General features: G+C 45.2%; 1 protein-coding gene across 4 annotated transcripts in view; it reads right to left on the bottom strand.

The window, feature by feature from the left end:
* Positions 1-13205, bottom strand: part of GSK3B (glycogen synthase kinase 3 beta) — a 151810-nt gene extending 138605 nt beyond the window's left edge. Inside the window, exon 1 of one of the 4 annotated variants that reach the window (XR_012676275.1) lies at positions 11491-13205. Coding sequence is in view for 3 of the 4 variants with exons in the window: in XM_075166488.1 (XP_075022589.1) it covers positions 11491-11578 (88 nt within the window). In the remaining variant the exon portion in view is untranslated. The remainder of the gene's footprint in view (positions 1-11490) is intronic. The other 3 variants (XM_075166488.1, XM_075166473.1, XM_075166483.1) reach the window with 3 other exon arrangements.
* Between the last annotated feature and the right edge of the window lie 444 nt (positions 13206-13649).

The raw sequence follows: 13649 nt of genomic DNA, 5'->3' as shown, positions 1-13649 counted from the left end.
TGCAGACTCAAGGCACACCTGCAAAGTACTAGGTGAGGGCTGCTCACCCCCACAGATGAATCCATACACCAGCAAAGCCCGGAAGCACAGCAGTACACAAGAATGCTGGGAGAGGTGACAGCGCCACAGTACAGAAGACACCAGGCTGCACAGTAAGTGTGAACAGCCAAAATAAGCAAGTTAAAACCAACATGTTACCAGCCTTGCCAGATACTCAAACAAGAATACCATGAGCAGCTATGAAAGTAAATATAAATTTTTGTACTCTTACATTAAGGCACAAAATCAACCCACCCAAAATTTAGAACAAGAAAAGGCCACAGGTTTGCAGCATTTCTGTGACAGTATATGCTACATTAGCACAAACCTAGCTTGAAACATCAACAGCATTGTCAAATCCCCATACTTTTTCCGTAATTAGTCATAGCAACGCTACAGTAAGAATGGTTCAATGTAATACTTGAATAACCTAGTCAAAACCAGTGACAGAGAAACTATAATTTCCTTAAAAAAAAACCCAGATGTATACCTACTGCAGGTATAAGGTTATAATTGGTTTGGGTTTTTTGATGTTTGGTTTTTTTGCTGTTGCAATAATATCCTGAAAAATCCATGGGTATGGAATCCCAGCGTTCAGTACAGATTGTTACAGGTTCACTAACTAGTGCTGCAAATACTCGCAAAACTTTTAAGTGTCTCTCAAGCCTCCTCCATATCAAAAACTTTTAAACTCACTGAATGAAAGCAAAGTCTTATTTTAAAGTTACATAGTGACTAGGTCCTTACTTGAAAACTCTTAAGAGTTTTAAAAATACTCAATTTTATAGTCACATACACACAAAAATCTTCACAATTTATTGAATTCAGAAATCCCATTTCCTACCTTACCAGTATGTTCTTTAACTATTGGTTTGCTGACAACCTAAATGCAACAACTGCAACTAGGCCAGGAGAGAAGTCTCCTACAGTCACAATACTCAACGGGAAAAAGGCGTTTAGAGTGATAGAAGACAGCACATTAGGTTGCAACACAGCTTCTTTAAGAGCTCCCTTAGCAGCATCAAAATTAAACGTTAATGCTAGTGGGATAGGACATTACCAAGTCATAGAATGTATCATGTGAAGTCAAATGAGAAACAGGTTCACTATTTCTGACAAAACAATTATTGTTCAAGTATTAAAATATTACTCCCGAGTTTGATCTGCAGAAATGTAATTAGTCAACACAGATTTGGCAGAACATTTTAAAGCAGTCTGTAAAGGCTTTAAAGCAGAAGCTCTAACATAAAGCCTTCGCACACGGTCTAGGTTTAAATTCCAGATCTCAGAAACCTACATCATCTCCTCCCCTCCATATCATATTTCTGACAATGCATGAGTGTGTGTCTCTCTCTACACTCATAAATACACATAAAAAGCAATAGAGTAAAAGGAGCTGCTAGAGGACAACTTATCATGATTTGTTCTCATCTAGAATCTACTGATTTTGACCAGGTCAAAACCCCTTCCAGTTGCTCTTCCAAAAAAAAAAAAAAAAAACCAAAACTGAAAAAAAAACAAACAAAAGACAAAATAAACAAAAAACCTCCACCCAAAACAACATCCCCACGATGTTCAACTAAACTAAAAGGCATATATAGCTACCACATGTTCTAAAATAACTCTAAAAGAAATTTACATTTTGTGATTATGCCACCAGGTAAGAATGAAAATTAGGCTTTCACCAGATATTTTGAAATGCGGGCAGTGTCATTGTCTCAATGTAAGTATTTCTGAAGTATCATAATTATGAAAAGTTATGGACATAGCATAAACATCTCTGCACCACACCCCCTTTTACAGTTGGCCCACTATAATCAAAATTTAGTCGATCACGAACTGCTCAAACATTACCAGTGAAAAAATAATCTAGTGTATTATAAAAAAAAAAAATTCCACAGGCTATTGCATAAAGCCAAAGCATTGACACCACACAGAAAATGCTGTTTGCTGCCTCATGAATATCTATACCTGTCTGCAAAATCCCACAGGCATTTCAAATGCGCCTCCTGGGAAAACAGCCGTCATTCTTTTACTGTGTCAGATCCCAGCAATGCCCTTGTCAGCTTCCATAGACACTGAAAGCCAGTAACTCCAGCCAAAGAGAAGCTTCAGTCCATTGAAGTTAAGCCTATCATGAAATAGAAGAGACTTGCAGATTTGGTAGTATTCATTACGCTACGAAGATCTTCTATTAAGCCAACTACATTTCTAAAACACACTCTGATTGAATGACAATCAGCAAATTTGCTGGTGAACTTTACTACTCATATAAAAAGTCCAACAAACATACTCAACTGCCATCCCCATGTCACTTGCATAATAAAAAAATCTATACACAACCCCAAACTAACTCATGCCTACTGCACTGATCAAGGAAGAGCAAGCTCAAAGTTGAGCTCAATCTAAAAACCCCAGTACCTTCCCTTCTGGGAGTTGCAATCAAAGCTCTCCCTGCCCTCCCACTAACAAATATCATCTGAAGTTCAGGCCCAAAATTTCTGGAATAGTAAAGTTCTCCCACTCTTGCTTTTGTCTCTAGTACGTTCACTAGTTGATCCACTACAAAACAAAACCAGACAAACAGAAAAAAACCACCTAGCTTTCCATGGGCCTTTAAAGCATTTCCCCAAGACTCAAATCAACTCTGCAGTCCGTTGTGGTTACTAAAACATGTAATCCAAAATTAACATGTTTTGTAAACATATTTCAAAGTCTCTAAAACTGAAATTTGATTAGTAAGGTTTCTCTATTCTCTGAGGAACACAGAAAAAAATGTTAACTTGCAATTACTACGCTGCATTACACTACACATACCTGTGGCTCCCAAGCCAGTACATACAATCACGAGTAAGATTGCAAGATTAGAAGTGAAATGGTCAACAGATACGATCTTCTCAAGGACGACATTATTTTCCGCTTCTTTAGGTTTCAATTGAGCAGTTGTATATATAAAGAAAAACCATTCCAGAAGCCTTACATCTACTCACCTGCAAAAAGTATGCCTTGCCAGAAAGCTTTTATTCTCTCAGCAAGGCACAAAACATTCTTTCTATGCTGATACTCAACCTTCCACAAATGTGGGGAAATTCATTTATGGCTATGGACCTCATTCACAGGGATACAGATCTGTGCCAAATGATCCATGTTCACTTGGCCAACAACCAAATATTCTGTTTATTTAGGCTGATGAATTTGTGTCCCCTTCCTCCCTCAAGGAAACCCACTCATACAGGTCAATTCATTGTGTTACTTTTTTTTTTAAGTGGATACTGAAAACAAATGAAGCACATGAGACATGGGATACAAATAACAATATAAGTTCTATGTAACTGTTTGCAGCAGGGTGTGAATCAAGAAAACTAAACAGATTGGCGCTATCAACTGCGACTAAATAGTTTTTCCTCTTTCTACACTGCAAGAAACATCAAATTCTTCTTTGCAGCAATAGTCACATTTTAGTTTATCTTTCTGCAAAACATATTCTTGGCCTGTCTGAAAATTAAACAATTGTGTGCATTCCTGGCAAAGATACTTCTTTGAACTACAGGGCTTGTAGCCGACAAGAATTATATTCCTACTAAAAAAGTCAAAACAGACGATGTTCTACAGTTGTGGCTGTAAGAAGTCTGCCTTGGTTGGAAAAATTCAGCTGCTGCTTCCCTTCTGGTTATAACTTCAGAGCCAACACCCAACTTCTCTCCTTCTAAGTGCTCTGATCCAAAAGCCTGTGGCAACTTTTGCCGCTACACTCAAATACTTATCTTTATGCATGCACAGCAGCACAGTATTCCTAAGTCCCTTATACCCTCTACAGCATTACTTATCCACTGGTATCAGTCAGGAACATCTTCCCTTTCTCTTCTGATCAGCAGGTCTCTTATTATGATCACCTACTGTCAAGCACTTGGACTACTAACCGGTTTCTTCAAATCCGCCCAACTGCCTGAAGAGACACGTCGAGCAATGCAACTATACCACTACACATTCCTGTGATATATTAAGAGACACTTTCCAGACTCAGAAATAAAATCCACAGAAGCTGCCTAAACAAAGGAAAAATACTAGCAGCTATCTCTAAATAATTCAACTCAACCTTATCATAATACCAGCATAACAGTCATTCACTACTTTCAACATGACTACATTGGTCATTATAACCTACAAAGCAAGAGACACTCAGACCTATTTAGACCTATTACAGAGTTATGAAACTATATTTTTCTTAGCTCTAAGTTCTTACTTACAAGCAAGCTAAAGTGAATTTCCTATGGCAGGCACCAAGGTCCTCTGCAACCCCACAGCACTATTCCTTCAGCTAAATCGACTCCACATTACTGATGCAGAAACCTTGCAAATCATGAAGAAATTAATCATGTGGAAGATACTTGGCAACTCACTTTCACCCAGTTAATATCAACTCACTAGTCAAGTGCATGTGCAGGAAGCACTGGTACTGATACTAAGTTAACAGCCCCTCAGCTGATGCGGCTAAGCCAGAAAATACTGGGTCCGCTGCTATGGAGAAGTGGCAATACTCTTGGCAAGACTGGTGCCATCCCTTCAGAAGGAGCTGTTGCTGTACAGCTTTTGTTTAAAAAAAAGTCTCAGTGCTTGACATTGACAAGCTATCTTACCACTTTCCTTTCTTCCATTATAAGACAGACTAGGTGAGAACACAAATTGCCTTAAATGCTTAGATCTTCTTCCCGTCTGCAAGAGATAAAAGTACAGAATGAACTGCTTTGCTTTATTTCCTTCTCTGAACAACCGACAAGTCATCTGTGGCAAGAGCACCTAATGAAACGATTCTTTGATAGCACTGATCATACAAGAAAAAAAATCACCGTCCATTCTTTTAGAGGCACATCAGTATGCGTTCTGGGCATCCACATTTTTGACAGTTCTCAAAGGGTGATACAGAAATGCTTTCAGTAAGATCTCCAACATGGATTTCTGTTGAAATCACCTCATCTCATCTCTCCTGCTGCACAGACAGAACATCATACAGCAGCACTGTTAGAGCATATAGGATTGAGTCAAACATGCGCTGTCTCATGGACTACACCTAGATAACTGATCCCCTCTCTACAGCATGGTAAGCTGGTACCAACGGGGCAGGAGGGATTCTGAAGATTTGATGAAAGCAGTTCTTCCACCTACAGTGGTTATCCAAATCTAGTTTGCAAAAGCTTCAGGTAGAGCTTCATTTTAGGCTTCTGTTTAATGAGCCACAGCGGCGCTGACCAAGAACACCTCGTCTGAGCATGATTATGATGTTGTAGCCATTTCTCACAGAGGTGTATCTTGCTACCATGTTTCACACCTTTCTCACCTTAAGACCAGATTGCTGCAATGCACTCCATATATGGCTACACTTTAAACCAATTCAAAAATATGAAGTGCGTAGACCACCGTGCCTCCAAACTTACGTCTTCCCCAAAGGCAGTATGCAGCACTTTGGCAACAATCTCCATCAGATGAGAAGTGCCAGGGGGTTCCTGGTTTTGCACCTAAAGAGAGGGTGTTTGACCTGTGCAGCACTCAGCATGTCTGAGGGAGTATCTTTTCTTGCCACATTGTAAAAACTGTAATTAGCATTTATTTTCAACATATATAAATAAAAGAGCATCTATTTGTGCAGCTTAAGGAAGTGCTGACAAGACAAAATTTTGGATTTTATATGGACTTGGGCCAAAGAAAAATGAGGAGAGCTGCTTTGCGAGGCATTTAAACTTCCAATAAGCTCCTTTTCCTAGCTGCTTGACTTTGAAAGTTTTGTTCGTCTTTCAAGGCTGCACTGGGCTGATGCTCGTTAAATTCAGAAAGCAGCCAAGTAACTCTACCAGCCATAGAGCTTCTGCAGGAGACAGCCATTTTAACACTTCCCACATTAGCTATGGGTGACTAAAAGGCCTCAAATAAAGTTGTTTTTTTTTTTTAACAAAAACAAAAGGGAGAGAACTCCAGAAAAATGTTCAAGTCTTAAGTCTATAGAAATTTCTGGAAACTCAAAGGTAACAGACCTTCCAATTTAAAATGGGACTCAAAAGTCATTCAAAACAAAAAGACTCCAACAGCTTGAACGAAGAGGCTGCAAGTGTTCATTAAATCATTTCAGAAAATGCTAGAGCTGATCACAGCACAAAGCTTTAACTGCAGGCTTTTTGCAGACACAGATACCCTATAAGCTTTCAGAATTTTCTTTGTATCACTCATCCACCCAGTTCAAGAAAAATCATGGGTGAGGGAACAGCAATAGCCAATATCCCACAGATTTGTATCATTATGAAGACCTGTGATGAGTAAACTGGACACCAATATTGGAAAAATCCTTTATGTTCTATCTAAAATAGCACTTAAAGATAAAATACATCAAAATTAAAGAACTCTTGGGGCAGCAGAGGGAAACCCTTCGGCCTGTGGGGTGGTCTTCAGCAATACATTCCAAAGAACTACTTCTTTTCTTACCCCCCAAGAAAAAGATCAGAGCACATAAACCACCACTGCTTTGTGATACCTACAAGGCCCTATTAAGTTAACGGATGAAGTGATACAACAATTTCCAGAGCCAGGATGCACACAGGCAAGGAACACACTCCACAAGCCATATGGGCTTCCACAGCTGTGTAAATAGGTAAACAAGATGGTTAAAACATTGCTAAGAAATACAAAAGATGAATCAAGTGATAATACAATAGGGGATCACCTCCAGGAAGCAGTGTAGGGAAGAGGAAACATGCAGAACAGTGATGGAACGAGAAGAAAAGGTTCAGGATAAACCCAGTATGTCTTACAAGAAAAAAAAACAACCAAACCACCAACCCACAAAAGAAAGACATGGGGGACACAGCAGAATAATTAGTCAAATTATCATTTGACAGGTTCCATTGGCAGGCCAAACTTTTTTATTAGTTATTTTTCTGCTCAACTACCCCTAATGACATGAATAAAGAGAATAGTTTGGCAGTGTTAGAATTAAGTACAGCAGACAGCTGTTTTATTCCTTTTCAGACTGCAAGGCGTGACTTTGGGGCACTACAGCATGAAACACTTTCCACTGTAGTGCACGTGGTCACTAGCTGACCCCTTTAGTGCAATTTTTTCAAGTTTAGGCATGAGGAAAGCTGTTCACCCAGCAGCAGTCAGAAAGCTGGACAGGGCTAGGATCAGCGATGGCCAGACACATAACGCTCAGCAGGCTTCTGGAAGGGAGTGATCTTCCTCTCTCCAGCAAGGAGAGCAGGATGGGCGGCTTCCCGTTTCAGAAACCAATTAGGCAGAAACTGCTATCAAAGCAATAGAGAGGGCCCTACCCTAACTGGGTTGAGAAACAGAAGGTGGCATTATCTCAATCGTTTTGCCAGTTTCAACAGTCACACTCATTCCTTCTCGCTGAAGTTGCCCAGGGTGCTCTTTTCCAAGGCTCTACAAACCTACCTGGACATTACACAGTATTAAATTAATCTGTCACCTAGACGCCACATGCTACCTAAAAAGCAGTAACTTTTATGTCCTGGCTTGTGGAATGGCTACTAACAGAGAACGAACTCCCAGACTTTATTCCTTCATGAACCACTTTTTAAAGAGCTGTTACATGAACAAAAGATGCATCACACTCAAATGCCAGCAGTAGTACCATGTGTGAACAGTACACAGCAATATAGGTTTACCATGCTATTGTGCTTTTAGGAGATTATACAGTACAAAAAACAGTGAATCTAAGAAGAAAAGAAAAACTTCAACAAAAACCAAGTTTGGCACCACTGTAACATTCTTCCAGGGAGTTCAAAATGAATTATTACAAGATTGTCCTTTAGATTTTGCAACCAAGACTATGTGTACAACATCAGAATTAGCTAAAGCAAATAAAATTGCCTTCTCACCCTCCAAGTTAACAAATTCTGCATAACCAATTACAGAGCCATAACACTCGCACATGGAGCAAAAAACTCTTCATGGCAAGCGTTAGCCATGACATTATTTACTGCAGACCAACAAGATAATTGTCTACAGTTACAGTAAGTACTGCTGTCTACAAGGACTTGGTGTTACTTGAAACACTTATTTTCCAGAAGCTCAGGGAAGGAAGAAAAAAAAATCAATTCTACAGTCATTAGATGAAAATTCTCAAACTGCAAACTTCGAGACTTCTATTTTTATACAGATATTTTTGGTCATGTGTTGCTCCAGGCACCCTTTATATTTCAGGATTATTTTTATCCCATTTGGGAAACAGTGTACATCTGGAAGCAATGCAAGAACAACTAGGTGAAGAACAAAAGAAAGCTTCAAGCTCATACCTCTTCTCTTATACTACACCAGCAGGTTGATAGTATCAGAAAGTGGAAAACTGGAAGCTCAGCTCCCTCCCGCTGAGGGACAGGCTCAACACAAGGAGCACACGCACTTTTTTTTTTGTGCGGGGAAAGCCTACAAACCCAGTAAGACAGACCTGCACAAGGAATAACCTAGTTGAGAATTACTTCAATGTAGAAATCCATATGGTGGGGTAGAAAGAATGGTGGAGTGATTTCAAAACCACCAAAATATAAATAGAGAAACAAAAAATAGTCAGATTTCAGAAGGTACTCTTGATGCTGGTATGGCTTGAAAGAGATACAAAAAAGCCACAGGGTTCCTACTCTTGCAGAGATGTTAAAACCCTTGTAATGTCTATTACAGAGCAATGAGAGCAACGTGCATGAGAAGGCATCTTTCCCAACAGCCAGAGGAGAAGCAGCTGTTGATAATCTCCCATCCCTTCATTCAAGGCTCAGGCTTTCTCACCAACTTCTGAGAACAAAGTCTCATAAATTAAGTCTAATAAATTATTCAGGGAAGAGATGAACAATGCTTGCTCACTCTTTCTCCCCCATATACCTTGGAGAGAAGAACAATCACCGTACGGTTCTGGTACTGCACCTCCCAGGTAACACAAGGATCAGTGAGCCTTCCTCCACTACTTTATCAATCCTTTCCTCATCGCTTGGATCTGTCCTTCCCAGATAACTGTTGCAGCACTCAGCCAGGAGCAGCAATAGCTCCAGAGACACCAGAGCAAGAGTGACTTCATCATTTAATTTCGCCGCTACTCAAGCAAAAAGGTTGACATCCAACAAGGCAGGTTTTGCTCCCTGATGACTTAGAAAAGACCTGCACCAAGACAGAGATACTAAAGATGTCCCATAGACTCAGAGGATACCAATCCATCAATTTTCACCTACCTCACAAGGACTCTTTTGTCCCAGCTTTCACTCAAAAGGGCTCAGAATGTAACTAAGTATCAGTCTGTAAATATATAGCAAAATGGAAAAGTCGAGCAATCTCTGTTCACCACACAAGTGATTTTTTTTCTTCCAAGCACTCAACACTGCTGATAGATAACTTGCTACATCATGCTATAAGATGCTACCAAAACTCATGAGAACCAGAAAAATATAACCCTTTTTGACACCCAGGAATTTTTCGCTCTTACAAAGCAAAAAAAAAGTTAACTTCCTGGGCTGTCTTACATGGATGGATTAACTGAAAATGTAAAATGCATTTCCCACAGAGCCCTTGTATGTGGTTCTCTTGCTTTGTTCTGACATTTTTTTCCAGACAGCAGAAGGACCAGGAGCACATGACTAGAGCGACTGTGGGGGTTATCACAAGTGCATGTGCTTTATGCTACGGCCTTTGTTTCTCCCGCAGTGTTATACACTTGGGATTGAATCATATTTGCAAACTTGTTAGTCTGCATCAGTTAGCACCCTCTTCACAGGCAAGCATCTGTCTAGTCTTTGACCTCAAATAAACGGGAAAGGAGCATCAATGACCTTTCAAGAATCAAGCTGTAGAGCTTGAATAAGACAAATTTAGTTGCTGAGGATGACAGGTCTCGCTTGGTTTAGACAGACACCTGCAGAAATACTGATCAACAAGACCTGCTTCCTATTCCACGCGCGCATAAAGTAAATCAATAAATTAAAATGGAGTCACCCACAGTTTTTCTCCCTACGAATCAAGAATCCTTAATAAACACTAATGCTGGACCTGATCATATGCTCTTACACTGCTAATATGGGTTAACTGCACCCATGTTCTTTTGAAGTGCTGCAGGCATGCTGATCATGCAGATACAAGGTAGACTACAGACCCCGAGCCAAATGCTTTCTTCAAGGCTTCAACCGCAGTGGAAGACATTTCAGTGCAGAAAAACATCAGAATTTCTGATCTGTCAAAAAGCTCACAATCTTAAGAGTGCTTTGGCATGAAATGCATAAAACGATGTGATATATGCACGCATGCACACACAGAGCCATGTCAGGTGTGGCTTTACGCAAGTATCAAATAGATCAATTGAACGGTAATGCATATCAAGCATTCCAGGTTCCATAAAGATGTCACTCTGCGTTTCCGTAAGAAAAACGAAAATATCTCTGAAAACTACACTATTAATATGAATCTGGAAGAACAATTTAGTTGTTAATATGAACACATTCAGATGAGGAGTTAAGAAATTCCCTATTATAAACATATAGTCAATCTTTAGCAACTCAGAACAAGACCTTTTCCCATTCGCACTGTGCATTTATTCAGATTTAATACGTATTTTTAATTCACATAAACCAGCTAATCCCAGAAGCTAGAATATGAAGGATGGGCACACATTAAACACAATTTCCAACATGCCTGTGCAGAATAAAGCACAGGCCTCATTCTTAAAAATATTCCTCTGATCAGAAAACTGGAAAAGGCATGCCAAGCTTGAAATAACTATTCCATAGGCTCACACGTCAAAATAACCATTTTCTTATCCCCTCTATTGAGCATTTTACCAGAGCCTGGAGGATATTAGAGAGACACCTTTTGTAAGCCCCCCTCCCCCTCCCTTTTTTCCTTTTTTTAATGGGCTGGACTAAAAGGTGCTCACACCCGATCTACGGGTGCACGGAAAAATCTTCCAAGCTCTCTCCTTCACAGCCAGGAGTGCTTAAAAACACATAATGAACGTGAATGTCACAGCCATACCTGCGTGCCCGCAACTCGCTTCCTCCTTTCGGGGGGAAATAAAAAGCAAATACAGGCTATGGAGCTCCCAATCCGTTGTACAAAGGGGTAAAAAAAAAAAAAGGCTTTTTAATTAGCCAGAGAGGCCGCTTACAACGCTGGCAGCGATCAGAGGCTGAGGAAGAGAACAAACCAACCGGCATTTTTTGTCCAACAGGCCCCAAACGCAGCGGCAGCGTGCGCCTATTCAAGGTTAATGGGGGGGGGGGGGAAGGGGAGAGAAAGGGAGCTGCCTCAGCCGGGGCTGGGGCCGCTCGCTCGCTCGGCCCCCGGCCGGGCTCCCGCCCGCCGCCTTACCGCCTCGGCGAAGGGAGGGGGGGGAGGAAAGCCCCGGCAGGGCCAGACAGACAGACGGACACCCACCCGCCCCCCCGCGCAGGGCGGCAGGATACTCACGGCTAACTTTCATGCTGCCGAAGGCCGAGGGCTGCTGCACCGGCTTGCAGCTCTCCGCGAAGGAGGTGGTCCTGGGCCGCCCGGACATGGTCTCCCGCTCCTGCTCTGCTCCGATCACCTCTCTCTTCCTGCCTTCCCCCTCCGCCTCGCCCCGGCGGCTCGGCGGGCCCGCCTGCCGCTCCCTCGCTCGCTCAGCTGGAGGAGACGGGCGGGACGCGCCACATGAAACGCCGGGTCCCCCCCTTCCCCCCCCCGGGGAAGCCCCCTCCCCTCTCGGTCTCTGTCGCGCTCTTCGCCCGGCTTCTTCTTCTTCCTCCTCCTCCTCACGCCGCCCGTTTCTCACAGAACCATCCTTCCCGGCAGCGCCGGTGGGTCCGAGAGCCGCCTCCGCCCAGTCCGCAGCCCCCCCGGCGCCGCTCCCGCTCGGGCTCCCGGCCGCGAGCGAGGGGGGTTTGCTAGGCCTCGCTGCCCCCACCCTGGGCGCCAGTCACATGGGGCGGAGGCTCACGGCCCGGCTCTCCGATCCCGTCGCTGGGTTTCTCTTTTTCCTTTTTTTTTCTTCTTCTTTTTCCTCCTCCTCTTTCTTCCCCCTCCCTTCTCCTCTCCTTCCCCCTCGCCTCTGAGGGAGGCGGCAGGGAACGGGACTATTTTTTCCCCGGCGGAGGGATCTCGGGGCTCCCGGATCCGCCGACAGGAGGTGATGCGGTAGCTCGCAAGGGGATCCGGCAGGGGCGGTGGGATCCGCGGCGGGCGGAGTAGAAGTGAAGCGGCCCGGGCGGCCTCGCTCGCTCGCTAAGGCTTCTCAGTGCGGCGCTGAGGCGGCGGCTCCGGCGCGGCTCCTCATTGCGCCCGCAGGGGCAGCTGGCGGCGGCTCAGGCTGGGGACGCTGCACTGCGGGCGGCGGCCGGCGGCGGCGGCGCAGGCCATGACGGCGGCGGCGGCTCCCCGGCTCCTCCTCAGCCGGCTTCAGAGCGCTGGCGGCGGCGGCGGTTGTTGCTGCTGCTGCTTCCCCGGGCGTCCAAGGCACATGGGACTCGACCGCCCGGCTGAAGCCTCCTGCCGCTCCCTGCCGGCGCCGGCTGCCTCCCGCCGGGCCCCCCTCCCCGCTTCTGCCGATCAGTCCCTTTGTCCCCGCTGCTGCCTCCGCTGCGTGCCGGGCTCCTGCTGCTGCGCTCTGTGTGTGCGCCAAAGCCGCGCAGTCGCTATGCCCGTGGCCGCCCTACGCTGCGGAACGGCCCTAAGCACCTTCTGTGAATACCCAGCCGAAGAGCCCGACGCACTCGCTAGCCCCCCAGCCCGAGGCCCTTACGGAAACATCCGAGCCTCCTCGGGACCAATCCCGAGGTCGTTACGGAAATGCCTGTAACGGGTCGTAACCAATCGCGAAGTCATCACGGGCGCAGCCGAGTATTCCCGAAGCGAAACGGAGACCCAATCGGAAGACGTTGCCGCCGCCCTAGCAGCGCGGTCGGGGAGCCAATAGGAAGGAGCCCTCTCTTCCGGATATTGACGGGCCAACCCGAAGAGAGCCGAAGCGGGAGAGCCAATCAGGAGGCGCGCTGCCTCTGTCACACAGCCCTGGGTCGGTTTCAAGCCGCAGCCCGAGGCGGAGAACGGGCGCGGGCTGCTATTGGCTTCCCTGGCGGAGCGCTCCGATTGGCTTGCGGCGATGAGGCGGCTCGATGACGCAATCCAGCTCTCCGCGACGGACCAATCCCTAAGCCCGGAACCGCGGGCAGCGCCCGCTCCCGTTGGGGCACGGCCGCTCACCTTTATGACCTCACCGGGCGCGCAGGGCGGGGCCGGGGGGGGAGGGGCGCGCATGCTCAGTGCGGCACGAAGGACGGGCCCGAGGGCACAGGGCGGCGGCCGCCGTCCTGTGCCCTCGGGCCCGTCCTTCGTGCCCGAGGGGAGGCAGCCACCGCCCCTCAGGCCCTGCCCGCCGTGCGGAGGCGGCTGCGAGGCCTGTCCCAGCGTGAGGCAAGGCTGCTTGGGCAGCGTAGAGCCGAGGGAGTGGCACAAAAGAAACCCTGCCCGAATGCCCCAAAATAATGGGTTTTGTGCCTAAAACTGTCAGGGACTAAGTTCCTGTGGGCCTGCCTGCAATCCCTTGTCAAGCTGTGAAAGACAAAGACATTGAACCGGCATGCAATGTCATC

This window comes from Calonectris borealis, chromosome 1 (assembly GCF_964195595.1).
Source record: "Calonectris borealis chromosome 1, bCalBor7.hap1.2, whole genome shotgun sequence".
NCBI lineage: Eukaryota > Metazoa > Chordata > Aves > Procellariiformes > Procellariidae > Calonectris > Calonectris borealis.
This window is presented reverse-complemented; position numbering and strand designations above follow the sequence as displayed.